This window comes from Notolabrus celidotus, chromosome 23 (genome assembly GCF_009762535.1).
Source record: "Notolabrus celidotus isolate fNotCel1 chromosome 23, fNotCel1.pri, whole genome shotgun sequence".
In the NCBI taxonomy this organism is placed as follows: domain Eukaryota; kingdom Metazoa; phylum Chordata; class Actinopteri; order Labriformes; family Labridae; genus Notolabrus; species Notolabrus celidotus.
In genome coordinates, this window is record NC_048294.1 from 24,714,707 (window position 1) to 24,742,142 (window position 27,436).

At 42.3% G+C, this 27,436-nt stretch overlaps 1 protein-coding gene across 1 annotated transcript in view; it reads right to left on the bottom strand.

Moving 5' to 3' along the window:
• Window positions 1–6,933: 6,933 nt before the first annotated feature.
• The window catches only part of fgf11a (fibroblast growth factor 11a), a 167,200-nt gene continuing 146,697 nt past the window's right edge, over window positions 6,934–27,436 (bottom strand). Inside the window, exons 4-5 of the mRNA XM_034676740.1 lie at window positions 15,062–15,260; window positions 6,934–9,410 (exon numbers count right to left, since the gene is read on the bottom strand). Coding sequence (XP_034532631.1) covers window positions 9,268–9,410; window positions 15,062–15,260 — 342 coding nt within the window. The 3' untranslated portion in view covers window positions 6,934–9,267. The remainder of the gene's footprint in view (window positions 9,411–15,061; window positions 15,261–27,436) is intronic.

Below are 27,436 nucleotides of genomic sequence, written 5' to 3' on the forward strand. Positions count from 1 at the left end.
GAATCAGATATAAACCATTTAACCCTCTGCTTTATCCTCACACACTCACGCACACACCTCTCTTAACTCCGAAGAGACGATGGATGCTAAGCCTCACAAAGGGCTTTCATTTAACATTTAAAACTGAATCTAAAGGCATTCATCAGCCGGTTATAAACAGTAAATCCTGCAATCTGTGGGGGTGGAGAGATTCACTAATCAAACATGTGCTCAGATAGACTGCTGCCGAGATAAATGGCAATCTTTACATCCTGTAATTCACACAGAATCGTTTGAAGTGAAGCCTGAAGGCCGAAAGCAGACAGACTGGAACAGAGAAGCTGATTCCAGGCTTTACAAGCAGAGAAAAATGGGAGAGTATGAACACTGCAAAACACACATGAGAATCTGTGAGACACACACTCAACGCACACACACATGCAATCATGCAAACTTGGATTTTACACTTTAAACTTCCTGCAAAGTGGGATACAGATATTCACATCTCCTTTTTTTTTAAATTCTTGACCCCCTCTGCTTACCCAAATATGTCATCCAGAAATACTCCTATAACATCGAATATGACTCCTCTGAGTATAAAAGATAACCTCTGATACAGCGTTACAAAAAATATAGTAAGCTATTAACAAAAAATAAGGAGCTGTTTGTCTGCTTAAAAATGTATGGATGCAAACAGATCTTTAGTTCTGCTTGATGCATTGAGAATAAGTGTTTAAATAACAGTCAAAAGGAAGTCTTCTATCAGGATCCTCCTCTGCTCAAATGAACACACTGTTGACTGACGCATCTCTCAGAGACTCAGAGAAGTGGATTCACATTTAACACGAGTATCCAGTAAACTGAGGTCTGAGTCGCAGAATCCGATGGCTTTCTTTATATACAGTTTTTGCCCTTGTTGTGTTGAAGTCACTTTAAATCAAAGTCAGGAAAGGAGAAGAATGTAGCCCTAAATATAAAAAACAAATCAAGTCTGTGTCACACTTCTTTTTTTTTACTGACATCCCACATGCTTTTATATATTTTTTGCTTCTGCACAAGGATACGCATCAATAAAAATAATACTGCAATTATTTTGAAGCTCAAAGGGACGCTCATGCAATGAAGTACTGAAGTTTCAAAAGATAAGGACTTACAAGATTTTTTAAAAGTCTTCTATGGGAGGATGACGTGATGCAGTCACCCTCAGCAGACGTTTGTCGCCTAGCCAAATTGAGTTTATTCTCTTACTTTTACCAAAATGAAAGCCTCGTAAGTCTACCTTATAACAACCTGACAGTATGCCCAACATCAAGGCAGCCAAATCCAGGAATTATAAGTCTGCCGAGGAGCAAAACATGAGGAAGAGCGTGCTAACTAGCAAAGAAGCTAGCCAAGAAACTCCTCTGCACGAGGCACCTGCAACCGGCGCTGACACCCTTGCCACTCTTATCTCTCAAAATGTTATTGAGACAATATCTGCTCTGTTTGACAATTTATCCGCTACATTAAAGCTGGGGTTGGTAGTCAGATTTAGATCCACTTTTTGTCATACTGGTTAAAATGATCTTTATGTCCTGATGGTGATCAATACATAATGTGTTCTTAAAAAAGAGGTAAAAAAAGCTGCTATCTACAGCCGGAGTAAACCTGGGAAAACACCAACCAATCCCTGCCATCAGGAGCCAAATGATGAAATCAATCAAATCCCGTCCTGCCGTTCTGCCCGCCTCCTGCAGAGCGTACATTTCATGTTTGTTTGTGTTTTTAACTTTCACTATGAGAATGTTTTGGTTTTTTCTTACCGCTGAGTGAGACATGAGTTGATGAAGTGCAAATTCTGTCAATTTCTGTAAGGTGTTTTTATGTTTTGCTATTGAATAAAGCCTTTAAGAATAGACTTAACAATACTGCAGGACAAGTTTGGCAACCTAGCTACAGTAAGCGCTGATGAGATTAAGGTTGTGAGCACAGCCTTGTGACAAAGTCCCAAACTGTTCAAAGTGAAAGCAATCACACAAGTTAGAAAAGTTTCTACCTTATCAACAAACAACTCTACTTTATTCTTGCGTGACTTTATAAATGAGCCGTTAGAAAGCTAAGAGAGACTGAGGAATGACCTCTGATATCAAAAACTAGCATGGGCTGCTGCTAGCTAGCTAACAGCTAACATTGCTACAGTCTTGGGATGAAAGAAAAAACTGTACAAACAGTCGAGCGGTGGAGGTTGTGCGAATAACTTGAGGCCGGCGTGTTCTTTAGAGAGCCTGTCTCACAGTTGGAGCAGCAGCAGGCTACACCTCATCAAACACTGGACTGGTAGAGTGTCTCTGTAGTGACACTGTGTGCGTAACTGACAAATCACTTCTCTCTATCTCTATACAGTACAACAAACCTACATCTGTCAACATCTTATAGGTGGTATTAGAAGCTTATAGGGATGTAATGGTATCAAAATGTCACAATACAATAAAATCATAATAACAGGTCTGCTGGGAGAAACTTATGATGGTATTTTAAAAAACAGATTTGGAAAAGAATGCCATTCTATAGCTCTGAGTAGATTGTGAAGTACACTCTCAGGGATACTTCTTGATCTCTCGAGGAGGTGAGGCCCGGGTGGATTTCTTTCCCTCACATCTTCTCAAAAATCTTTGCCAAGCAGCTTCTCATATTACTCACACTCCCAGACGTGTAGGTCATCACAGTCTGGCACTTTCTGCATATTGTTCTTTCGTTCGTCCATCACATTTTCTACTCTCTCATTTCTCGAGACCAGGAAACTGAATCTGCTTCAACACGTCAGACTTAAATGACCCTGAAGCATCCACAATTTTAAAGTCATCTCTCTGTTTTCACTGCACTAGAGGGGACTTTATTTGATCTTGGAAGATGGAAATTCCAAGATGCCTGTCGGATGTGTCACTACTCCCTCTCTCTCTTATTCTCCTCTATCCCTCTTTCCAGACCCGACTCGGTCGAGGCAGATGGCTGCCTAACATGAGTCTGGTTCTGCCTGAGGTTTCTGCCTGTTAAAGGAAGTTTGTCCTCTCTGCTGTAACTAGCTAAATACTGAGAGGTGCAATGCTCATGGTGGATTAAGGTGTGGTCAGACTGAGTCTTGTCCTGTCTTGGTGTTGGGTCTCTGTTCATAATTTGACATAGAGTGGTCTAGACCTGCTCTGATTGGAAAAGTATACAAATAAAGATTGACTGAAGTTTGAAATGTGTTTATCGGAAATGTAGTCTTGTTCTGTGAAATCAAATCTATCACACCAATAGTACTGTGCAAGTTCTACCGGTTGACATGCTGTCATGTTGCTTTTGTGCACAGACTAGTGCGTTGTCATCGCCTGGAATTGGCTAACAATGCTAACAACAACAAAAGCTAACAGCTAAACAACTTTAAAGAGTTGCTTCAGCTCGTAACTGGAGCACAGTCAGCTCGGACCCAACATCGTTCCAAGCTCTGACATGCGATTTACAAGAAATGAGGCAGCATGTCAGGAACGCCTGGGATGATGGTCTTTGTAGTTCCCACTTCCGTCTGCTCTGAAACAGAACTACACTTTTTGCACGGCAGACTTTTCATCTTTATGCTGTCACAGATCGACAGCGGTGTCGAGATGATTTTGTTAGCGGGATATTGTGAAATTCACAATACCGTTACACCCCTGGAAGCTTGAAGTACAATTTTAGCCCTTCACTCTCCTTTTTCAATGTATCTAAAAACAACAAACATGACATAACATAAGAAAATACTCCTTAGCCCTTCAGACCGTCTGTTTGTTACATATCCCTCCTCTTAAGAGCATTAAATGCTATAATTACTTTGTGAATACTGCTTTAACATAGTGGTCTGGATTTAGCGATCCAGAGGGGGGACAGGTTAGTCTCTCCAAAGGCGTTTTTCGACCGGAGGAACTTTACCCTGGAACAACGTGCGCTTCGACCGGTGGACCCTGGGTCTAAATTTAGTTCAGGGGTAGATAATCTTCCCCCTAAAAGGCCCCTGCTAGGGGGGTAGTACTTTTCAAAGGTCCCAGGGCTTTCGGGGGGCAGGTCTGATTTGTAGGTTAACCGCAGTGTTTTTATTCCGCCCGCCGTCCACAATAACATCACACACATCTGTGATTCTCTTGATTTCTCTTTCTTTCATTAGTTTTTATTTGTTCTATCTTTTTTGTATGTGTGTGTACTTTTCAAAAGAAGAAGCTGTGATTCTCTTGATTTAGCAGCTTGTAACAGTAGTCTTCTCTCAGCCCACCGTGGTTGCGTCTCTCCCGGTGTTACGGTTTTAAAAGTGACCCTGTAAACTGGAGACCTTCAGCTGAACGTGTCAGTGTTTGTGGAGTTTACACAGCTGTTGAAACACAGAGGGAGTTCCTGGGAATGCAAACTAGTTTAGTTTTTATTAAGATTTCAAAATATCCTCATCAGATATTTAATGATCGTCTAAAGACGTTTATGAGGGATGCATCCGGCTGAAAGTCTCCAGTTAACAGGGTCGCTGTTTAAACCAGAACACCGTCCGATCTCTGCGATCACGGCTTTTTGAGTTCAAAAGGATTTTAAAGCCGTGTTGAAGCGTCTTTGCTACTCGCGCTTATCTCCTCTCACGTGTTGATTCAGTGAATCCATCTGTGATGAAATATAGCACCATCTAAAACAGCACCAGCTGAGTCTCTTCATGCTAACAGGCTAACTGTTGTGTTGCTCATAATGATCCCTGCCTGTCCGTCTGCTTCTATGGTGTCATCTGTGATGCATGGCATTCGGCTTTGTTTTACTGCCCTCTACTGGTCCGGTGGTGAAGTGCCGGGACTTCAGACCGCGGTCGAAACGCAGACAACAATGGGGGCACAGGAACCTTTTAGTTCCGGGTAAAATAGTTCTGGGGACTAAAAGACCCCAGAACTCTTGGTCGAAATACACCTCAACCTGAGGGTCTACTGTATGGTTTAACTAAGGTCTTCATTGATGATGTTTTACTGCAGTCTGTGTTAAAATTAGACAGTTAACTTTTAATCCTCTGAGCTGAATGACTTCAACGTTCTTTTCCCTCCATCCCTCGGTGTATTTGTTGTATTATCTCTCTTTATTCTTTCTTCTCCTCTCAAACTACATTTTTATTCCGCTCACCTGCTCCGGGTTCTCTCAGGTAGCAGATTACTTTGCTCAGCAGCTCCCCTCTATTCTGCGAGGGTTATCAGCTATTATTATTTACAACCACAGGTAACACAGGAGCAGGGGATTATGCATAAAGTGAGAAGTGTGTGTAAATGTGTGAGCGCACAACTGTGTTCAGGGGAACGCTGGCCACATTAGCATAATTCCCTCTTAAAACTATTTTTGTTCTGCTCATCAGTGCAAATTATTTCTCCCAAAAAAACTCTCTTTTCCTCTTTCTCTCTCGTTCTGTTTCCTTTTCTTCCATGCAGTCCCCTCTCTAAGGCCTGATCATCAATCTAGCCTCTCCTCCGCTTTCTGAACACTCGAGACTCCCTCGCTTCCAACAATACATAAACATTAGGCAGAAACAATTACCCTGCCTGGCACACTGTACCAAGGAAGTTTGATATGAAAAATGATTGCTTTTCATGTTGAACTGTGAGAACAAATGGAAACACACAAAACAAGATTCCCAGGCGAGAACGGTGAAGTGTTAAGAAAGAATCTGTTTCTTTACCGGGACCGTCTATTGGATAAACAACAAAGAAAACCTGATTAAAGTAAATATAACACATTTATCTTTTCATCTCTTTTTCAGAATCATCATCCTTCTTCTGCACCGGAGCCATCAGGACTTTGGTTTCTCATTTTTCTTCCCACAGTCACAGGAATCTCAAACTTTCAGAACAGTTAAACACGTGTAAAATTCAAAGTAATAAAACGCTTGAATTCCTTTGCATCATAACCTCCTGCAGAGATCAAGTGATTCATGTGAAGCATTGGGTATTTGTGTCATGAACAGATGCTCACTTGACAGATCAATGTGTATTTAAAGAGTTAAAGGGTCACTCCAGTTATTTAATACTTTGATTAGGTAGGGGGACTTGAAAGAGACAGACATACAAAAGAATCGTAAAGATATAAGCAGCAGAAGCTGATAAGTCCTGACTTTAAGATCATCAAACACTGGAGCCTACATTATCCATCATGCAACGTGATGCCACCTTTCCTCATACATTTCTAGCCTGGGAAAACCTGCACATCTTTCACTTTCAAGCTCAGACTTCAGCTTTGGGCTTGAAATTTTCTTTTTTTTAAACCTCTAAATGTCACAAACTTCACATCAAAATGTCTTTTACAAACGAAATGCTTGTAGAAGTCTTTTAATCTGAACTGATGTCACTGGAGTCTGCGTTGGTTTGGGCTGAAGACGATTATTTAAAAGATAAAAACACAAATCTTTGGGCTTTAGCTCAGCTGACACTTCTTACTGCTACCATGACACACAAGAAACCTGAACACAGTTATGCTACGCTAGAAAATGCATAGTCACATGTCAATTGAATTACTACTTCCTAATGCACCTCCCAGTTTAAAATTACCTGGACTTTTTTTTTTTTTTTATCTCCAAAGGACTGAGAAGTATCTCTAAAGACAGAAGATTAGGGCAGCTTTAAGGGATGAAAAAAAGTGAGATTTTGAGAATTAAGTTGTAATATTACAAAAGAAAAAGCTGTTATATTACTAGAACAAAAAAATAATAATTTTATGAGAATAAAGATGTTAAAAAAAAGCAAATTCATGAGATCAAAGTCTTTTAAAAATAAATAAGTAAAATAAGAATTTAGGGGAATAAACTCATAAATTCATCAGATCAACGTATTTAAAAAAATATAATAATTATTAATAATAAACTTATTGCAAAGTTATGATAATAAAGTCTTTCTAATAATAAATGTACAACTTTATCTCTTTATATTTTTTTCCTTCTATAATACTCTCTTATCATTTCTTGTGTTTGTGTGGGTGTTCACACTTCTGTCTTTATTACAGCTCTTCTGTTATTTTAATGTTTTGAATCAGTTAGCTGTTTCTGAACTGCGCTACATCCTGGGAAAACAGCGTACTAAAGATGTTCCAAAGCTTGGCTGTATATATTTATCTGTTTGTTTTTTAGTGATGACCCAATCTAATTTTGATGTTTGAAGGTGGTATTCTGGAATCAATCAGTCGGCATTGTGCCGCCTGCAGTTGGTCCAAACGCTGCAGCCAGGCGTCTGACTGGTTCCAGGAAGAGGGATCACATCAGCCCCATCTTGGCTTCCCTCCACTGGCTTCCAATCTGCTTCAGAATTGATTTTAAGGTTTTGCTTTTTGTTTTTAAAGCTCTGAATTGTCTGACCCCTCCCCGTATAACTGACCTCCTGAGCCCTTGCAAAACCTCCAGGTCTCTGAGGTCCTCTAACACGGGTCTCCTGGCAGTTCCCCGGTCACAATTTAAACTGAAGGGCGACCACACTTTTAGTGTAAAGGCCCTGCGTCTTTGGAACAGCCTCCCCTCCTCAATCAGGGTTGCCCCCTCTATTGACTCTCTTAGGACCTGCCTCAAAACACACTTTCATATTTTAGCATTTGAGTCTTCTCGCCTTGAATAGGTTTCAACTCCTGATGCTGTGTTTTCCTTGTTGTTTGTTTGTCTCTTTTTCTAATAATTGTTTGTTTTAGTCTCACATTGTGTTTTTTATCCTGAGGAAATGCTACATTCAAATTCATGCTAGTTTTCCGTGGCTACCAACCCCAGCTTTAACAGTTAGTAATTTATCAAACTAAGCAACACTGTTTTCCCACGATGAATAGCACTTCCTATGATTTATATACTGACTTCAACACATAAAACGGGTGTAGCGCCCCTTCAGTCGTAACATGTATTAGCATAGTGTGCAGAGTGTTTCTGGTAAGGGGACAGTGTTGGCGTTACACGGGATCTGCAGAGTCTGTTATCATATGAAACATGGTGTTTTAAAACGTATCATCACGGTGGTAGCATGATGTGGATGCATTAGTCAAATATAAACTCTTTAATGCATTTTTAGACCGGCATATCACGTGGAGTGGCAGAGGGTCCACTGCTACTTTGTGGGCTTGGGTTTTGTGCGATGCATGGCTAGCCACAGTGAAAAAGCTATTGCAGTGCAATCACAAGCTACGCAGTCAGGCTTCATCAGTACCTCATCTCACTGATGACATCTCCATTGTCTCCCAGAACCTGCACGCACCATCACCACCACATCAGCATGTCTGCTGCATTTGTGAGTGTGCGTCTGTTAGTGTGTGCGTTTCAGTGCATTATACGACGTTAAGTGTGTTAATTTATGAGATCGTTTTCTGTAGTGGTAGCTTATGAATATCAGGATGCTGAAGTAGAATGTGTGCACACTGCACACCTCTGAGTGTGTTTAAATGTCAGCATAGCAGTGAGTGTGTGTGTGTGTGTGTGTGTGTGTGCAGTGTGCTGAGGGAGCTCTTGGCCCCTCGTTTAAGGGTCGAAAGATTCTGATCAGCCCCGGACTCCATTAACAGAGCCGGAGAGGACGGGAGGTTTTTTTTTTTTTGTGCCACCAAGTGGAAAATTGAGTCCATGTCACAAACTAATCAAATCGCGTAAAAGGTGAATGCAAGAAGAATAAGAAGAGAACACACACACACGCTCGCAAACACACAAGCGGGACCGACAAGTATCCATGCCTTCTCACAAAGTCGCTGATACACACACAGAAGATGTGGACTGAGCAGGAACAAAAGTCCAAAAGGTTTCTGCAGGTTTTGCGTTAGCATGTAACCCTGTGGGAAAATAGAAACACAACCCAGTCATAAGTATGTGCTGCAGAGGGACAGATCTCATTGTGGTGAAACCAGGAAGACTTTTCTCAGACGTTTAGTCCACTTGAAGGATGTCGCTGATGACGGTGTGTATGATGGATCTCCTTCCAAACAGTTAGACACACTGTGGTGACATGCAACATGATGCTATGTGACTGTTTGCCTCATCATGGAGTTATTGCTTTTATACCCCAGGCGTCGATAATCACAGAGGTTATTTAATAAGTGGAGGGCTGGTGTGGATGGAGGTCCGTGAAGGTAAAAGGGGGCTTCCCTCGGCCCAGTTCTGCTCCTCTTTTCTAACTTTACAGCAGTGCATTGTGGTTTGCAGAGTTCTGGTGGGGTCAGTGTTGCAGGCAGCAGGTGTGGGTGTAGCCCTAACAAACCCCTGTTCAGGTGTCCGCTGGTGCCCAGTGCCCCTGTGTCCTCCAGCCCTCCTGCCACCCCTGTCTGTGAGCGCTAGGAGGTGGAGGTTTTGGTTTTGGATTGAGGGTCCTTCTTGCCGTTCTGGTGCACAGGCGAGTCACTGGAGGTCTTGGGCGTTTTCCTGGGCGGGCTCTGCTCGGCAACGTCGTGTAGAGAGGGCTCCCTGTACATGGCCACTGGGGAGGAAGAAGGCAGAATGGTTAAGACTGATAGAGACAATGGCCACGGTTACATGATGTTTTTTAATTCAGAATTAAAGTATTCTCCTTTGAGGTTACATGGAAATAGTAACTCTGAATTGAGGTTTACATGGAAAACAGGTTTAAATCGTCTTTATGTAATTCCACTTAAGGTCAGGTGGTTGGGAAGGGTTCTGATTGGACAGGGGCGGGCGTGACATATTTACGCCTACCGGAAAAAAACAGACTCCAGTTCCTGCTTCTTTTATTTTCGGTTACAACATGGAAGACCACACAATAAGTTCAAATTTCGCTTTGATTTTGATTATAGTTTTATATAAGCAGCTGGACACAAACATACTGCTTCACTTTCGTCAGCTGAGGAGGAGAAGAGAGATAGAGGACTGGAGAAGGGAGGCGGAAGACCGGACTTTGGCGAATCAAAGCCAACAGTTAGTGAAACGGCTGCTCTCTCTCTCTCTCTCTCTCTCTCTCTCTCTCTCTCTCTCTCTCTCTCTCTCTCTCTCTCTCTATATATATATATATATATATATATATGTATGTATGTATTTCAATCACTTCAATGCGCATGCGCCGCTCGGGTGGCTGCTTGTTGCAGCAGCTCTCTCTTCTTTGTTCTTTTTTCAACCTTTTTTTTCATATCTGTTTAGTTCTCTTTGTATTTGCAGCCTGTCATGACTTTAAATGACTCATTTGTTAGCCATAGACAACAAACTGGCTCGTTTGCAGGGGTGTTTTTACTCTTTTTGTTCCTGTCTGTGTCCGGAGATTCTGCGTGTATCCATGGTAACATTGTTTACATGCGAGATCAGCTGTTAGCTTCCCGTAGCATGTTGATGCTAAACGATGCTGGGCCCGGTGTTCCCTGCGAGCTGAGGAGAAGGAGGCAAGGATGACGTGCTGGTACTGAGGTGCAAGCTAAGAAAAGACGACATGGACCTGTCCTTCCACCCACCGTTATGGGGAATGTAAGATCTATCTAAGATAAGGTGGACGAGCTAACCCAGCACCAGAGGGAATACTGGCAGAGTAGCATCATGCTAACAGAGCTAACACCGGACACGAACCTGCTGTGGGCGGACAGGATACAGGAGAGCAAGACTGAACTAACTGGTGAAGAAGGCCAGCTCAGTCCTGGACCATGTGGTGGTGGTGTCTGACAGGAGAATTATGGCCAAGCTGTCATCTCTGATGAACATTTCTTTTTTAGATATATATATGCTGATAGATTAGATATATATTGACATAGAGTGGTCTAGACCTCCTATGTTTGTAAAAGAGTCTTGAGATAACGTTTGTTGTGATTTGGCGCTATACAAATAAAGATTGATTGATTGATTGATTGATTGATTGATACATCAGCTTGGAATATGTGCCCGCCAGTCGGGAATATGTGTGTCATCGCGGCAGGACAAGGGAACGAACATGCGCAGAATGACCGGAATTAATTTAAAGCGGAATGAACGTATACATGATCGAGGAATTATTCAATTCGGATTTAAAATCAGAATAAACCAGACACTTACTTCAGATTTAAGTTTAATTCAGAATGGTAATTTTCATTCGGAATTAGGTGTTCACATGGTCATTTTGAATCTTTTTAAAGAAGATTTAATTTTAATTCTGAATTAAAAGTCTCATGTAAACGTAGCCATTGATATTTAAAAAGAGTCATCTGTAGCAGTGACACAAAAACATCTCATGGGGGCTTTTGCTAATCCTGACTCCAGTTTTCTTTTTTTTATAAAATAAACTGAATACAGTTTTTGTTAGACAATGAAGTTGACCATCCATAATATAAAGTTTTATTTTTACATCAAATAGAAAGCTGTTCGCTATGTGTCCATCAGCTAACAGCAAACAGGCACAATCACCAACTTCCTGGTGAACACGCTGGTGCAGGTGAACATATTTTACCCTGAAGAGTGTTGAGAGATCCAAAAAACCACAACCTGGGAACAAATAAGACTGAATGTAATTGATAAAATCCTTTTGTGTGTGCTGGATCCGTCCATGAGCATCTAACAGCATCCGTGTTGTGCCTGCAGCTTGTTCCACTGCCCTCTAGTGGCCAACAGAAAACGACTGCAGCTTTAACTTGGTGTTTTTATTGCTTCGTTAGTTAAAACAGACTGCAGCTTTATTGTTCTTGCTTTTTCATACGAGCCAAAATGAGGAAGACTTAACCCACTGTATGTAACTTACCTTATAATGTCTGCAACAGTAAGAGAGGAATTCTTCAATTAACGAATGCTGTGCATGCTTTTTTGATACCTCCTACTTCTTACTAGGACTGTGCAAAAAATATCAACTCAGCAACATTTTTATTTCCCTTAAATTCCTGCAATCCTTAAGCCCTCTATGCATGTAGACGTCACTGCTGGGCCCAATCCCCCAAGGCTACTGTGAGCAACAGAGAATAGCCTTTTGTCGCCCTGATCCATTTATTAATTTCCTTATTCCAGCAAGCATGAGCAAATGCCACATGCCGAAGATGCAATCTGGCAGACCTACATACAATCAAGGCAATGCAGTATGTGACGTAGCGCTGATTGGCAGAATTGACAGTGCAACAAGATATAGTTAACACTGTAAGTGCTGTTGTTTGTTCTTGTTTTAGTGGATTGCGGCAGAAGCTGCCAAAGGCTGAAGTGGTGCTGCTGTTCCGTCATCTTTAGAATACGCCTTGTATTTGTCTGTGATTGGTCAGGTGTATCGTAAATTGGCTGGAATAAGTTTAGGGTGAGATTAGCTCCAAACCTACATGCCAGCAAAAATGACTACAAGCTTATTGATGGGTCTAGTTATGCCAGGCTTAAGACACAAAGCAGCAAGGGGGAAGTTAGAGAGCGAGCACTGCTGGTGAAAACAAAGCCATGCTCTTCATACTGCCAACTGTGTGTCTCTGCTCTTCTCTCTGTCACAAAGCAGTAAAAGAACGAAATGAGACATTACTTTAAAAAAAAAAAAAAGAATTGTTTTACATTGTTAAGTTTGAAAGAACTAATACACACATCCACATGTCCGTACAAACATGCAGGAATTGTTTGTATGCAGCTGCTCTTCGTACTGCCTGCTGTGTGTGTGTCTGCTGTGCTCTCCTGCAGCTCTCTGCAGCATTGACACAGACAGACCGCTCAGACTCACGGGTCGACAAATACTGACGTTATGTAAGGTCATTAGGATACACAAGATGCCTGTTTGTCTGTTGGAGACAGGCAGACAGAGAGCACAGGAGAGACAGTGATGTCACCTGTGCATTTGCTTTTAGTCCCGCTCTATCTGCACCTCTGCACAAAGTCTGACACACAGACATGAAACACACACACAGCAACATGATGAGGAAATAAAATACAGACAGAGGCCGGGGTCTGTGCAGATACATGGAATATTTTTAAAAGGGGGATTTTAAAAGTTATATTTGGCGGTATGGCTCTGTTCTGGGAGCTCCCTGCCCTTCCATGTGCCTACGTGGAATGCCAAAGCCTGAGGTGGGGAGAGCACTTTCTTTCTCTTTCATGTGCAAACATGAAAAGCCAAGGCAAGGAGAGCAGCAGCAGCAATGACAACACATATGACACTGGTAAATACAGACACAACAGAAAAGAAGAGGAGCTGGGGTGGAGGAGGGATGCAAAGCGGTTTAGAGGGGTAGCAGTTTGCCGATTGGATGCGTAGATGAGCTGTCATCTGATCTGGGCTGGTGGTTTAGAGCTGCTGATGACTCTGTGGCCTGTCTTAACTAACGCTAGGCTGAATTTTTGTGGAATCCTGCTCTTCATGCCTTTTTTAATAGTTAACCGTATTTCAAATAAAGTAACAACAAAGTTCCCAATTTTGGGTGCTTAGGACTTATATTTTTGTTGCCCATGTATCCAAACAGGCACTGATATTGTTGTCACAAGTATCATGTTAAAGTCTCAAACTCTGGTGTTGTGACAACCCTATTTTCTGATACATTAGAATAGAAATCAATTCATTATCTTGACCACTTATCCCGTGCGGGGTCACGGGGGGCTGGAGCCTATCCCAGCCGACTTCGGGTTGGAAGGCAGGGTACACCCTGGACAGGTCGGCAACCTATCACAGGGCTAACATGGAGAGGCAGACAAGCATTCACGCGCACACTCACACCTACGGGCAATTTAGAGTGACCATTGAACCATTGAACCTGGTGAGCATGAAAACTCCCCACCTGCCCAGCCAGGGATTCAAACCAGGAACCTTCTGTGAGGTGCTACCTGCTGCTGTGGACGTACCAGACTGCATCTGATGTGGACGTGCTGGACTCCAGTGGCAACAGCTACTACTACTTGTCTCATCACTATCACCGCTCCCTCTCTCTCTTATTCTCCTGTATCCCTCTTTCCAGACCCAACTCAGTCTCAGCAGATGACTGTCTAACATGAGTCTGGTCCTGCTCAAGGTTTCTGCCTGTTAAAGGAAGTTTGTCCTCTCCACTGTAACTAGCTAAATACTGTGAGGTGCAATGCTCATGGTGGATTAAGGTGGGGTCAGACTGAGTCTTATCCTGTCTTGGTGTTGGGTCTCTGTTCATAATTTGACATAGAGTGGTCTAGACCTGCTCTGTTTGTAAAAGGTCTTGAGATAACGTTTGTTGTGATTTGGCGCTATACAAATAAAGATTGATTGATTGATTGATTGATGATAGAACACCGCACATTCCTATATTCATAATCACATCTAAGCTTTAATGCTTCAATTAATGTCATTTTTTTATATATCACAATGAAACTGAACTTAAAGCAGTCCATCAAATCTCTGATGTGAATTGCTCTGAACACTCTGGTACAAAGTCCTGCACCTTTAAAATTAACTCTGGCGTACCCGGACTTCTTACCAGCTGCCAGAACTCTTTACTGTCTTCACCAGGACACTGTTTATCTTGCTGATTTAAAATAGCTCCTATAAAACATTGCCTGTGGCGCACTACATGACGCTTGTGTCCTTTTGTGGGCGTTACATGATGCTCATTTCTCTGCTCTCGCTGAGAGTAACATCAAATCAACACCAACCTGCAGGTCTCTACAGTTTTGGATAAACGAGGAAAGTCCAAGTCTTACAAGTTGCTCCAAAAGGACACAAAGAGGACACGAGCTGGATGATGAAACAGTCAGAATGATTACTTGTCATGTGATTTCCTCTCTGAGTTTATCACCACTAACTCCTCTCAGCCTGTATTTTTCTCTCTGTTGCAGCCTCTGTCCTCTCCTGTCTGAGTCTGTGTCTGTCTCTGCTGTGTGATGGAAGTGGAGCATGTAGAGTCCTCCAGTGAAGGCCTGATGACTTCTTTGCACCACAGGCTCCACTTAGAGCACCAATGTTGACTTGTTCTCTCCTGGCAGAAGTTATGTTACTAGTTGATGTTTTTTACATTTTAAATCCAACTATTTTGACACGGTGAAGAGAAGAGAACTTTAACTCCAGAGTACAAAACTTTGATAAACTAAAGCAGAACATATAAGATCTGACACTTCTTTACACCGGAGACACAGAACAGAGTTTGGCCACTTTGCAATTAACACCAAAGAAGGTGACAAAAGAAGCTTCTGGCATCCTGCATAACTCACAGGTCCAACAGCTTGTACACGGTAAGTTTGTCGTACCTTCGATGAGTTTGGGGAGGAAATGCGCGGCTCCCTTCGTCTTCTTGACACGGTTCCCCTTCATGACCTGTCCGTCCCGGTTGATACCGATGTACCACGCCCGTCCCGACTGGGTCTGTCTGTACAGGATGGATGAGTAGGTGACGTAGTAGTTCTCGAACACACACTCCTTAAACTTACACTCCGGCGTGAAGTGCTCCTGAAAGAGACAGAGACACACACACACACACACACGGGGTCAGAGGAGAAGAATAACACATTTGGAGCGTCTGCCATTTTTTATCTCCTCTATTATTTATTTATTTACTCGCCAATTCCACTGGCTCAGCTGGGAATGGGAGGAAATGGGGCCCACATTTCATCGTGACAGGGTTACAGAAGCATCTGTGGCTGCATTAAGGAACCAAACACACACACACACACACGGACACACATGGTGGCAAATTCATTCCAGCATGTGCACGTTTGCAACATAGATAAAGTGCTTCCAGAGGTGGGATGCCATAACTCAGCAGCTTGGGTTTACCTGTAACAAACAACAATCAGGTGGATCCTTCACCTTCGATATAGTTTAACGGCCCCGCCATTGGCCTTCAGCACACACACACACTCACACACACACGCACACACACACACACAAGCTCTGCATTAGACAATACGTCAACAGCGGGACACCCCCCTCCCTCTATATCTCGCTCTCGTTACAGCTCGCACATATTCCCTCTCTATCTCATATTCCGCCTCTCCTTCCCTTCATCCCTCCGTCATTTGGTAACCTTGTTGAGGAACAAACCAATTTGCGGGATTGATTTGGAGCCTTGATGTGACGGGTGAGCAGAAAAGGCCTGAATAAGGAGTTTGCTCTCTCTCTCTCATTCATTCCTCACTCACCCTCTCCCACCACCTCCTCCTCCCGCTTCTATCTCTTCTGTCTGGCCCTCTGCGGCGCCTTAACGCCTGCCTATATCCATTGTAGCGCACATAAACAAGCTAATTACATTGACTGTATCGCCCATTCTTTAATTACACATCCATTCACTTAGGCAGCCATTCATTTCCTCACCCACCCATTAACTCAGCTCTAATAGCACAGAGCCAGATCCGAAGGTCTGGAGCCTCTTGGAAGGTGTAATCAGATTGCTATCATTAACTGTGTTTGCACTGCAGCGTGTTGCGTCTCATCTTCTCTGCGATCAGTGTGAATGTGTGTGTATCCATATGGGAGGGCTATGGGATTAAAGCCTGCTTTGTAAATCACCAGCTCTCATCCCCAGACAGACATGCTCAAGTTCATTAATTGAATAATTACATGAATTAAAGTGAATCTGGTCATGAGTTACATGAAGGGTATGTGTAAATGTGCGTGTGTGGTTTTTTCAACCTTTTTGAGGTCGAGGAACTTCACCCCTGAACTATGTGCTTTTGGACCCAGGGTCTACATTTAGTTCAGGGGTAGATAATCTCTCCCCTGAAAAGCCCCTGCTTGGGGGGTAGTACTTCTCAAAGGTCCCAGGACTTTCGGGGGGCAGGGCCTGCAATGCTGAACGTGTCTGATTGGTAGATTAACCTCAGTGTTTTTATTCCGCCCTCCGTCCACAATAACATCACACACATCTGTTATTCACTTGATTTCTCTTTCTTTCATTAGTTTGAGACAGGACATGTAGGGAGTCGAGAGTAGGGGGGGGCATGCAGTAGGTGGTCGAGGCTGGAATCGAACCTGAGACCTCTGCAAGGAGGGCGATGGCCTTTGTATATGGGGCACACTTAGACCGCTAGGCCAAAGGCACCCCAACCCTCTCTGATTTTACTTGGTCATGAGTTCCACTGTAGCATGAACTTTTTACATTTTTCATTAATTTCTACCAGAAGTCTGATATGTCTAACTTTTTGTGAGTAGTGTATGAGATTTCTAGTCAGGGAGGTCTTCACTCTTCACTTTGCACCACGTGATAATCTGGCAACATAATCTCTAGAAACATGAGATAATTGGGCCTTTACTGACTCTCAGAGTCAGAATCAGAAATACTTTATTTATCCCACGGAGGGAAATTTGGTTATTACAGAGCTCTTATAAACAGTATGTGAGAAAGTTAGATGTTAATAGAAGAAAGAATACAATAAGATATAAATACAAATAAAATCAAATAAAACAAAGATCAAATAAAATAGAATAAAGTTCAAATAAAAATAAAATATAGATCAAATAAAAATAGCATAAAATAAAATAATAGAATAAAATAATAATAAAGTATATAAATACAATATACTTTTGTCAGAAGAGAGGAATTGGTCCCAAACTCTGCCTGTTCCTCTCGTAATGTGTTCTCCACTTAACTTATTAACTTCTTTAAAAGGTCTTCTATACTTTTCTTTGTACAGATTGTATTTTTATTTTTATCTAGAATACTTAGATCAGTTTTTAGGTTTTTTTATTGTATTGATATTTATTGTCCTTACTGTCTTGTTGTCAAGTACTGGTTTTCCAATCACCACGTCAAATTCCTTGTGCGAGCTCACTTGGCAATAAAGCTTTATTGATTCTAGATTTTTGATTCTTGAGATTTATTTATTTATTTATTTATTTATTTATTTATTTATTTATTTATTTATTTATTTATCTATTTATTTATTTATTTATTTATTTTCATTGTGCAAGAAATGTGCTTTACAAGAAAAGGGTGACCAAGTGATAGTAGACAGAATAACAAGTAAACAAGGCAGGAATATGGGAAACATAAAAAAAAACAGACAAAGAAGTGATAATAATAATTATACTAATGCTAATTATTATAATAATACTAATAAGAGGAAAACCAAGACAAAGCAAAACAACAAAGCCGAAAATAAATAAAAAAATAAATAAAAAAAATTAAAAATAAATCAATCAATCAATAAGTTTATAAACAAATAGAGCAGGAATAACCTAAAAAAGTAAAAAATGAAAGAGGGAAAAAAAGAAGAAATAATGACAAAAAATAATAATAATAATAAGAAAGTAAATACATATATTTCCTTATATACATATACATATATATATATATATATATATATATATATATATATATATATATATATATATATTATCAATAACGATAATGAAACAGATAAGGCTGAGTGACAGTTTCTTATTTATTAATTTCAGGGGTTAATATTAAAAACTAAAAAAAATTTAAAAAATAAAAATAAAAAGGTAATAATAATACTTATACATATATACATATATAAACATGTGTAAAAATAATAAACAAAAAGTGTGTCTTGTGAGGATTAATGTTTGTGCGGGAGGGTTGGATGTATGAAGGTTAGTGAACATCTACTTATGTATTCCAAATACAAGAAGAGTGAAGTGGAAGGATTGATAAGATTATAAAGAGTAAAGAATTACTTATTTATTCATTTATTTTATTATTATTGTTATTTGTATTTAATGGTGCTGAACATTATAGTCTGATTGTTATTGGTAGAAACTTTGTATGTGAGCTTAGAAGAGAGGGTTGATTCTTAAGATAACTGACAATGCCTCTTTTAAAACGACATGCTGATCGGTGAACTAAAAACATGACAAAGCAGGTGACTTCTAAGAGCAGAAAGCAGCTCTGTGTCCTGACAGTGAGGTATTTATTGTTTCTCCTTGTAAAAAGTTTCAATGTGATTTAACTCAGAGTGATGCTTAGCGTGGCGCTACGCTAACTTAATTCCCTGAGAGAGAAAGAAGAAAAGTTGCATGAATGACTGGATTAGCACTCTCACCTCTGCGAGACATGCAGTCAGATCATTTCATCCCTTTCTGCAGTTTTCAAAGTCCTGAGTGTCGTTTGAAGACATCCAGAAGTTCTCATCACTACATTTATATTTTTAGACTTTCATGCACACAACTCCAACAATCGCATATCAGTATTTTATCCTTTCTGTCTTAGCAAGCCCAACTCATGTACACACACACACACAGTGCCATCAGCAATCCCTCTTTTGCAGGATAACACACGATTAAGCAGTCATTAATAGAGACACATCAGTCACACTGCAGACACACAGGGGACACATGCACATCTGCTGCACAGCGTTTACTCTGACAACACATCCTGCTGCCTTTTCCTCTCTGTCATAAACCAAGCAGGGCTGAAGTCCAAACACCTCCTCATTGTGATCCTCTAACACGATACTGGAGCAGTGCTTTATGAAAAGTAAGATCTAACTATCACCTGAGTCTGATCCCTCACTGGGAGACGAAGCAGTCTGTAAAACAGCTGCTGCAGTTCCTCTTGTGCTCAGCAGGGGCTGCTCCAAACACACAAGCAGTCCTCTGTTCTCTCTGTCCCTGCTCCTGCTGCTGCTGTTCATGCTCCAAAATGAACTCGTGTCTACCTGCCACTCCACAATGCTCTGCTCTATTCAAAGGCCTTCTTTTCAGCACGTTGAAAACCACCTGAGTCACACAACAGACACAAATCCACAGGAGGGATTCTCTCTGTGCTGCTTTTTAGGGCCCCAAACTTCTTGTTGTTGTGTGTTTAAGCAGAATTTGCAGAAATGCGTCATCATGTTGCATCTAGCATTTCAGGCTGCAGAGACCAAAACAAACACAGCAATACTGCAATTTATCAGCATTACGTTGTGCAACCACAGGACATATCAGTAGTTGATTTTGCTTTGATGAATATCCTCAGCTGTTCAGTTTTAGGTGCATTTTGACCATGGGTTCCAGGGTCTTTTAGCCCCCAGAACTACTTTCCCCTGAACTAAAAGGTTCCTGTGCCCCCATGGTTGTCTGCGTTTCGACCACGGGCTGAAGTCCTGGGTATATTGTGAAAATCAGGCCAGTGACGTATGGAGAAAAAAAAGAAGCAAGTGCACTACATCACCAGACCAGTAGAGGGCAGTAAAACAAAGACAATGCCATTCATCACAGATGACACCATAGAAGCAGACGAACAGGCAGGTATCATTATGAGCAACACAACAGTTAGCCTGTTAGCATGAAGAGACTCAGCTGGTCTGTTTTAGATGGTGCTATATTTCATCACAGATGGATTCACTGAATCAACACGTGAGAGGAGATAAGCGCGAGTAGCAAAGACGTTTCAACACGGCTTTAAAATCCTTTTGAACTCAAAAAGCCGTGGCAGAGATCGTCCGGTGTTTTGGTTTAAACAGCGACCCTGTTAACTGGAGACTTTCAGCCGGATGCATCCCTCATAAACGTCTTTAGACGATCATTAAATATCTGATGAGGATATTTTGAAATCTTAATAAAAACTAAACTAGTTTGCATTCCCAGGAACTCCCTCTGTGTTTCAACAGCTGTGTAAACTCCACAAACACTGACACGTTCAGCTGAAGGTCTCCAGTTTACAGGGTCACTTTTAAAACCGTAACACCGGGAGGAGAGACGCATTCACGGTGGGCTGAGAGAAGACTACTGTTACAAGCTGCTAAATCAAGCGAATCACAGCTTCTTCTTTTGAAAAGTACACACACATACAAAAAAGATAGAACAAATAAAAACTAATGAAAGAAAGAGAAATCAAGTGAATCACAGATGTGTGTGATGTTATTGTGGACGACTGGTGGAATAAAAACACTGAGGTTAATCTACCAATCAGACACGTTCAACATTGCAGACCCTGCCCCCGAAAGTCCCGGGACCTTTGAAAAGTACTACCCCCCTAGCAGGGCCTTTTTAGGGGGGAGATTATCTACCCCTGAACTAAATTTAGACCCTGGGTCCACCGGTTGAGAAACGCCTTTTCGTGCAGGAAAATTTTGCAGACCAGAAGAAGAGTGAAAAGCAAGAACATGGACAGAGAGATGGTGCATCACAGACTGACAGAAATATACCCACCAATCAGATCAAGTCAGAGTCGATGAAGAGATATCCAAACTCTCTGTTCACACTGATGGTTATTGAGGAAACAAGAGGATTGCGTGTGTGTTTTGTGTGTGTTTGTGGGTGTGTACATCCACTCATGCATGTCTGCTGTTGTGACAGAGAGACATGACGGATCTCTCTTACATCAGTGGGAGGCCACCCGGCGCCAGATGACATGCATACACACACACACACACACACACACACACACACACACACACACACACACACACACACACACACACACACACACACACACACACACACAGTCGCAACATCAACAGTGACGGATGGACCGGTCGCCTCCTCCATCGCTCACTCCCACAGAGAGAAGAGAGAACGAGAAGGATGGAAGGACAAGGAGCAGCGGGAGGAAAGAGAACGAGATGTGTGGATGAAGAGTGAAAGGGGAGAGCATGATAATCATCTGGTAATGACACACACACACACACACACACACACACACACACACACACACACACACACACACACACACACACACACACACACACACACACACACGTCTCATTTCCATCCGCTGACACCTGAAGACATTATTCAGCCGCATTCACAAACACACAGCTGCCGTTAACCGTTGAGCCTCCCATGCGCTCAGCTGGGGAATTGATTCTATGTAAGACCTCTGTGAAAAGTCAATAGGCATTAGTCTGGGAAAAAAACCTGGATTAGGCTTTGATTGGACGGTGACGCAGCGACGCAACTGAGCATGAAGAACTTAAAACATCTTACAAGCTGGGATCAGGCAAGCACAGGTTAATCCAGGGGCTCTAAGTCACCGACACTTATCGACCACGTCCCAGAGGACAAACGTATTTCCCTGCATCGATAGGGCACATGAAGGGCCACGTGTGTGTGTGTGTGTGTGTGTGTGTGTGTTTGTACTGTACATGACAAGCGAAACACATGAGATGTGTTACACTTTTACAGCTTCAGTAAATGATCTTTGTAGTTACACGTGTCAGCAACTACAGCAGATCAATCCCGGCTCTCCTGTTGCACTCATCACAACAAACGCTCGCAGCAAGATGGGTTACTGCAGGTCAACGCCAACGCTCACCATCAGTCAGACAGATTGATTGATCCTGAGGGTGATCAGCTTTAAAATCAGCACAGATGACTGGTGTCAATGATTTGCAAGTCAAAAGTCTAAAGTCACGGTTGCTCTAAGTTCTAAGGTCAAGTCCATGGTCGAACCAACTGGTCTGTCAGATTTGGAAATAAGACACAATAAAGCCCCAAGTTTCAAGTCTTCACCTTCGATTCTCAACTACCACAAAAGATTTTATCCTTTATGTTGTAAGTTAATCTCAAGTTTTGTCCTTGTTTGATCTCAAGCAAGTCTAAGCTTTAAACCTTGAAGTCACAAGAAAGTCTCAAATCATTGCTTTAAGGTCCAAAGTCAAGTCTTGAGAAATAAAACGGAGGTCCCTGAGAAGGATTCAATTGTGTTGCTTTTTTGAAACTTGACTTGTTTTTTAGTTTTGGGTCAGTCAAAAGCAAATCTCAAGTCTTAACCAGTTCTCAAGCAGGTCTAAAGTTTCATCCTGAAAGTAAAAGAAAGTCTCAAGTCTTGACTACTTATGGTCTCAAGTGAGTTAATCTACCAATCAGACACGTTCAGCATTGCAGGCCCTGCCCCCAAAAAGCCTCGGGACCTTTGAAAGGTACTACCCCCCAAGCAGGGTTTTTTTAGGGGGGAGATTATCTACCCCTGGACTAAATTTAGACCCTGGGCCCACTGTTCGAAACGCACGTAGTTCAGGGGTAAAGTTCCTGCAGTCGAAAAACGCCTCAAGTTCTTAAATTTGAGAGTCCGGTCTAACCTGCATGAAGTCATGTGACCTGAGTCTCCTCTGTCTTTCACTTTTAAAACAAACTCAATAACTTTAAAAGCAGAAGCTGTGGCCTGTTGGGCTGTTTTGGACCATAAAAACATGTATTGATCTGTCCCAAGCTAATATCTAGCATAATATAACTGAGTACCTCCATTTCATCCAACGTTATCTTTAACCAGAGGCATCATTGAAGAAAAATAATACTTTTATTCCTCTTTGTTCATTTGTTAGTCATGAAAAAAGGTCAGGAGTTCACATTTGTTACACAAATTCAAATTGGTCCACCAAATGTCTGTCCCATCAAATCTCTGCCTCACATCTCCATCCTGTCTATCCATTTCACATCCAATAAAGAGGAAATTGCCATTAAAACACCCTGCAGGGGAAAGGTTTGAAGGTACGGCTGGAGTTATAGACTATGTTGGACTGATGTTGAATTCAGAGCTGCTTTCTTTCATTGAAAAGTACTCGCTTGGCGGGGTTTTGTGGTTCTGCATGCTTCAGTAGTTATAAGATGAGGATTTTCTTCCATAAAGTGGGGCTGAGATGAGTCTGAGAGATATGAGATGAGTCAAAATCAATGCAATTTATGCCATCCTACAGCTGTATTACTCTGCATCAAATCATTTGTCAACATAGCTTTGATTTCAATCGACTTTGAAGCAGTGAGGATACAGGATTCTGGCAGTGGAATAAAGTCGGTTGTTTTTGTCCCTGCATAGCGATGATGAAATATTTACCTGCAGATGCAACTCTGGGATAAGAATCAGCACAGTCTGCACACAAAGAGCAAGGTTAGCCTTACAAAAGCTTGTTTACCAGCAATGCTGATTATTATCTGAGCAAATGAGCAGGAAAAAACACAACTTTAATTGAGGACAAACAGCTGAGGAAGCATCACAGGAGCTTGCAAAATAATTGTCTACAGATAGCAGTAATTATCATTTATTAATTTATGCACCATTTGTAGCCCTGCTGGCATTTTCTGAAGTGTTGTCATCAGCAAGTGTTCTCTCAAATTCTTTGCAGAGGGCATCACTCAGCAATTAGGGATGGAAACTTCCATTTCAAACCAGCATGGTATTCTCAGGTGGACAAACAAACCAGCTCAAGTGAGAAAAGCAACGACATCTACAGAAAGTTGGCAAAACAAGACACGCCATTCAAAGCAACTCTTCAAAGACTGTGGTAGACCTAAACAAGTGTGTTCATTCTGGTTTTCAGCTGGCTTGACCCTTTAGCCTTTAACATGGGACTTCCACCAGATCTGTGTCCGGTCCGTCTCTGATCTGCTGCGGACCTCCGGACAGCTGGAGTCATGTGACCGAGGTTTTCCCGCAGTAATCCCTGAATCAAGGATTCTCCTCCTCCTCCTCTCCTCATCCATGTTGTCTTTCTGGTCCTCTGAAAACCTCTGACCTGTTGACTCCAGGCCTGGCTCCGCTCATCATGACTTTGGTTTGTTGTTGTAGTTAAGTGAAATACGATCTGGTGATAACACAGAGTGTTTTATTCTGAAAATTAACCGGATGTTTTCATTTTGTTTTGGTGAAACCTGACTTCCTGTCCCGCTCCATCTGCTCTGTTGAGATTGATGCGTCGTGCTCCGGCATCCGGCAACAATAGAGGTCTTGTGTATCTGATCTGGAGGGCTCCGACCTGCCGGATCCAGTGCACAGAGCGGATCCAGTGGAAGTTAACACATTGACTTGAATAGAAACCTATCAGATCCGGGGATGTGATGGATCGGAGACGGACTGGACACGGAGCTGATGGAATTTGGCCGTGACTGTGTTTGTAGGCAAAAGTTTGTGGAATTGATTTTGAGCTCATGCAGTGATTTCCACTTGGTGTTGCTTGTTTTTGCATTTATCATTGGAGCGAACAAGACATTTTTATTGGTGTTTAATAAGAAAAGAAACAAACACTGACCTTGCTTCCGGATCCAGTGCACAGAGTGGATCCAGTGGAAGTTAACACATTGACTAGAATAGAAACCTATGAGATCCGGTGACGGAACAGAGATGGACCGGACAAGGATCTGGTGGAATACCTATATGAGCCACATGGTCATATAAGTAGGATCATTTTCTGCAGACCAGCTAAATTAAACCACATTAAATCCCTTTGAGGGACAGTGGGGTCACGAGTCTTTGGAACCTATATTTTGGGTTTTACGAGCTGAAAAGTTTGGGAACCCCTGCCGTAGATGATGAAATCCTCAATTCTTTGCAATTTTACTCTGAAGAACAGTATTCTGAAATCACTGAACCATTTGCTCATAAAGAAGTGAACTTGTTTCCATCTTTCATTCTGAGAGACTCAGCTTCTCTGGAGTGTCCTTTTCATACCCAGCCATGTTACTAACCTGTTAGAGGCACTATGTATGGACTTTTAGCTGTGTCACAACTGCTGTTTCCAAGGTCAAGAAACACCTTTGGACCAGAACCAAAGAAAAGGTTGGTTGGCATGCACATGAGATGTAAGCAGGCTTACAAAGTTAGTGTGGAACGATCTGACAGCTCTCCCAGCCCACCATGACCCAAACAAACCCAAGATCATCCCTAACCTCTGTTTTTAAAATGTTTTCTTTGTTTCTCTCCGTCTTATTTCCACCTTCTGGCCTCTCTGTGCTCCCCTGAACTCTCATGTGTGTCTACGAGTTGCTGACCGACAGAGAAGAGTACAAAGTTTTGAGCAGATCAGGCTGAGAGGGGTCCTCGTCTGTGCCAACATTCTGGCATTTACAGGGACGCCCTGAGGAGTGCTGGAGCTCGACCAGGCCTGATGCAAGAAAACACACACGCTTACACACACAGAGTGCAAATATTATGATACTAACACACACACACACGCAGACACAAGCAAAGGCGAAGCCACCTTAATAAACACATGTGTTTATGAAATGTGACTGAAATATGGAGAGAGAGAAGAAGGACACATGCATGAAATCACCCTTTGACAACTGCAAATGAGAACGCTCTCTTCCATACACACACACACACACACACACACACACACACACACACTGGCTGTAATGAGAACAGCTGGAGAGGGTGCAGACGGGTGCGCCAGGAGGAAGAAGGAGGAGGGAGGGAGGGAGGGAGGGATGTCCTCTGCTTCTCACCTTGACTGCCAGACCCTCGCTGTGCGTTTGGGGATTTTCCAAAGGGAACCAGAGTTAACCTGCCTCACCCCTACACTCGATTCCTCATCTCTCCTTCTCTTCCCTTCCTGTCTCTCGGTTTCTATCTTTTCCCCGTTCCTCTCTTTCTTCCTGCATCCTTCCCATCTTCCTCCACCCCTCACATTTCCTTGCATCTGCTTCCAAGAGGCCACGTGTGTCTGCACACTATTGCTGCCACATCAGAGGAAGAAGGTGTGTGTGTGTGTGTGTGTGTGTGTGTGTGTGTGTGTGTGTGTGTGTGTGTGTGTGTGTGTGTGTGTGTGTGTGTGTGTGTGTGTGATGGTGAAAGGGGTGGGATTGGGGGGGTCGATTGGAGTTCAAAAAGGGAAGGAGGGAGCAAGAGGAAAGGAAGCAAGAGTGCTGACTCAAAAGAAAAGAGACAAGTGGTTTCTGATTCAAGTGGCGAAGGTCAGAGGAGAGGAGTTGGAGGGGAAAGGAGGTGTGAGCATGTGTGTGTATGTGTGTGTGTGTGCAGGCAGCACAGTGTTCTTAGGTCAAACTGTAAAAAGACTTTGTGAAAGCTTTGTTGAGGGAGCTGACTAATTATCAGTTTGCCACCTGTCAGATTTATTTGTGCCTACGTGTGTGTGTGTGTGTGTGTGTGTGTGTGTGTGTGTGTGTGTTTGTGTTTGTGAGAGTGTGTGCACTCCAGATTCTGGGTCCTGCCACTTCCCTACAGTAAATGTTCTAAAATCTTCAGGGCACCCTTGAGTCAGGGGCTCTTGACCTTCACCCCGGCGTCCCTGCTCGTGCGCCATGTTTCCTCTTTCGACCCGTCATTCAAGATTCAACACACAGTTAAGTCTGAATGTGGTGACAGTCGGCTCTAACTGATGTCAGTTTACCTGCAAGAAGCTGCTTTTGAAGCCAAATCTTCAGTAGTGATTACAGACACTTCTGCAGACTACAGTAACATCCTAATTCTCCACAGGCTGCAGAGCTTCATGCTGATTTTGGGGAAACTGAGTTAGGATATATGCATGGGGGATCATGCAGCATGAACGACATTTGAAGAAAGTGAATTGGCTGACTTGGAAAAGAAAAAAGAAATAAAGATATCCATTTAAACCAAAGTCATTGTATATCTTTATCCACTGATGTTCTGGACTGCAATGTCAGCCTACAGGGAGGAGGTGGATCACCTGGCTGTGAGGTGCAACGACAACAACCTGCTGCTCAACACTAAGAAGACCAAGGAACTCATTGTGGACTTCAGGAGGAAGGTCAAAACACACTCATCCATCCACATCAATGGTGCGGCGGTGGAGCGTGTGACCAGCTTCAAATTCCTGGGGATCCACATCTCACAGGACATCACCTGGAAGACCAACTGCTCCAATCTGGTCAAGAAGGCTCACCAGCATCTCTTTTTCCTGATGACTCTGAGGAAAAACCACCTCTATTCAGAATTCCTGGTGAACTTCTACCGCTGCACCATCGAGAGCATCCTAACCAACTGC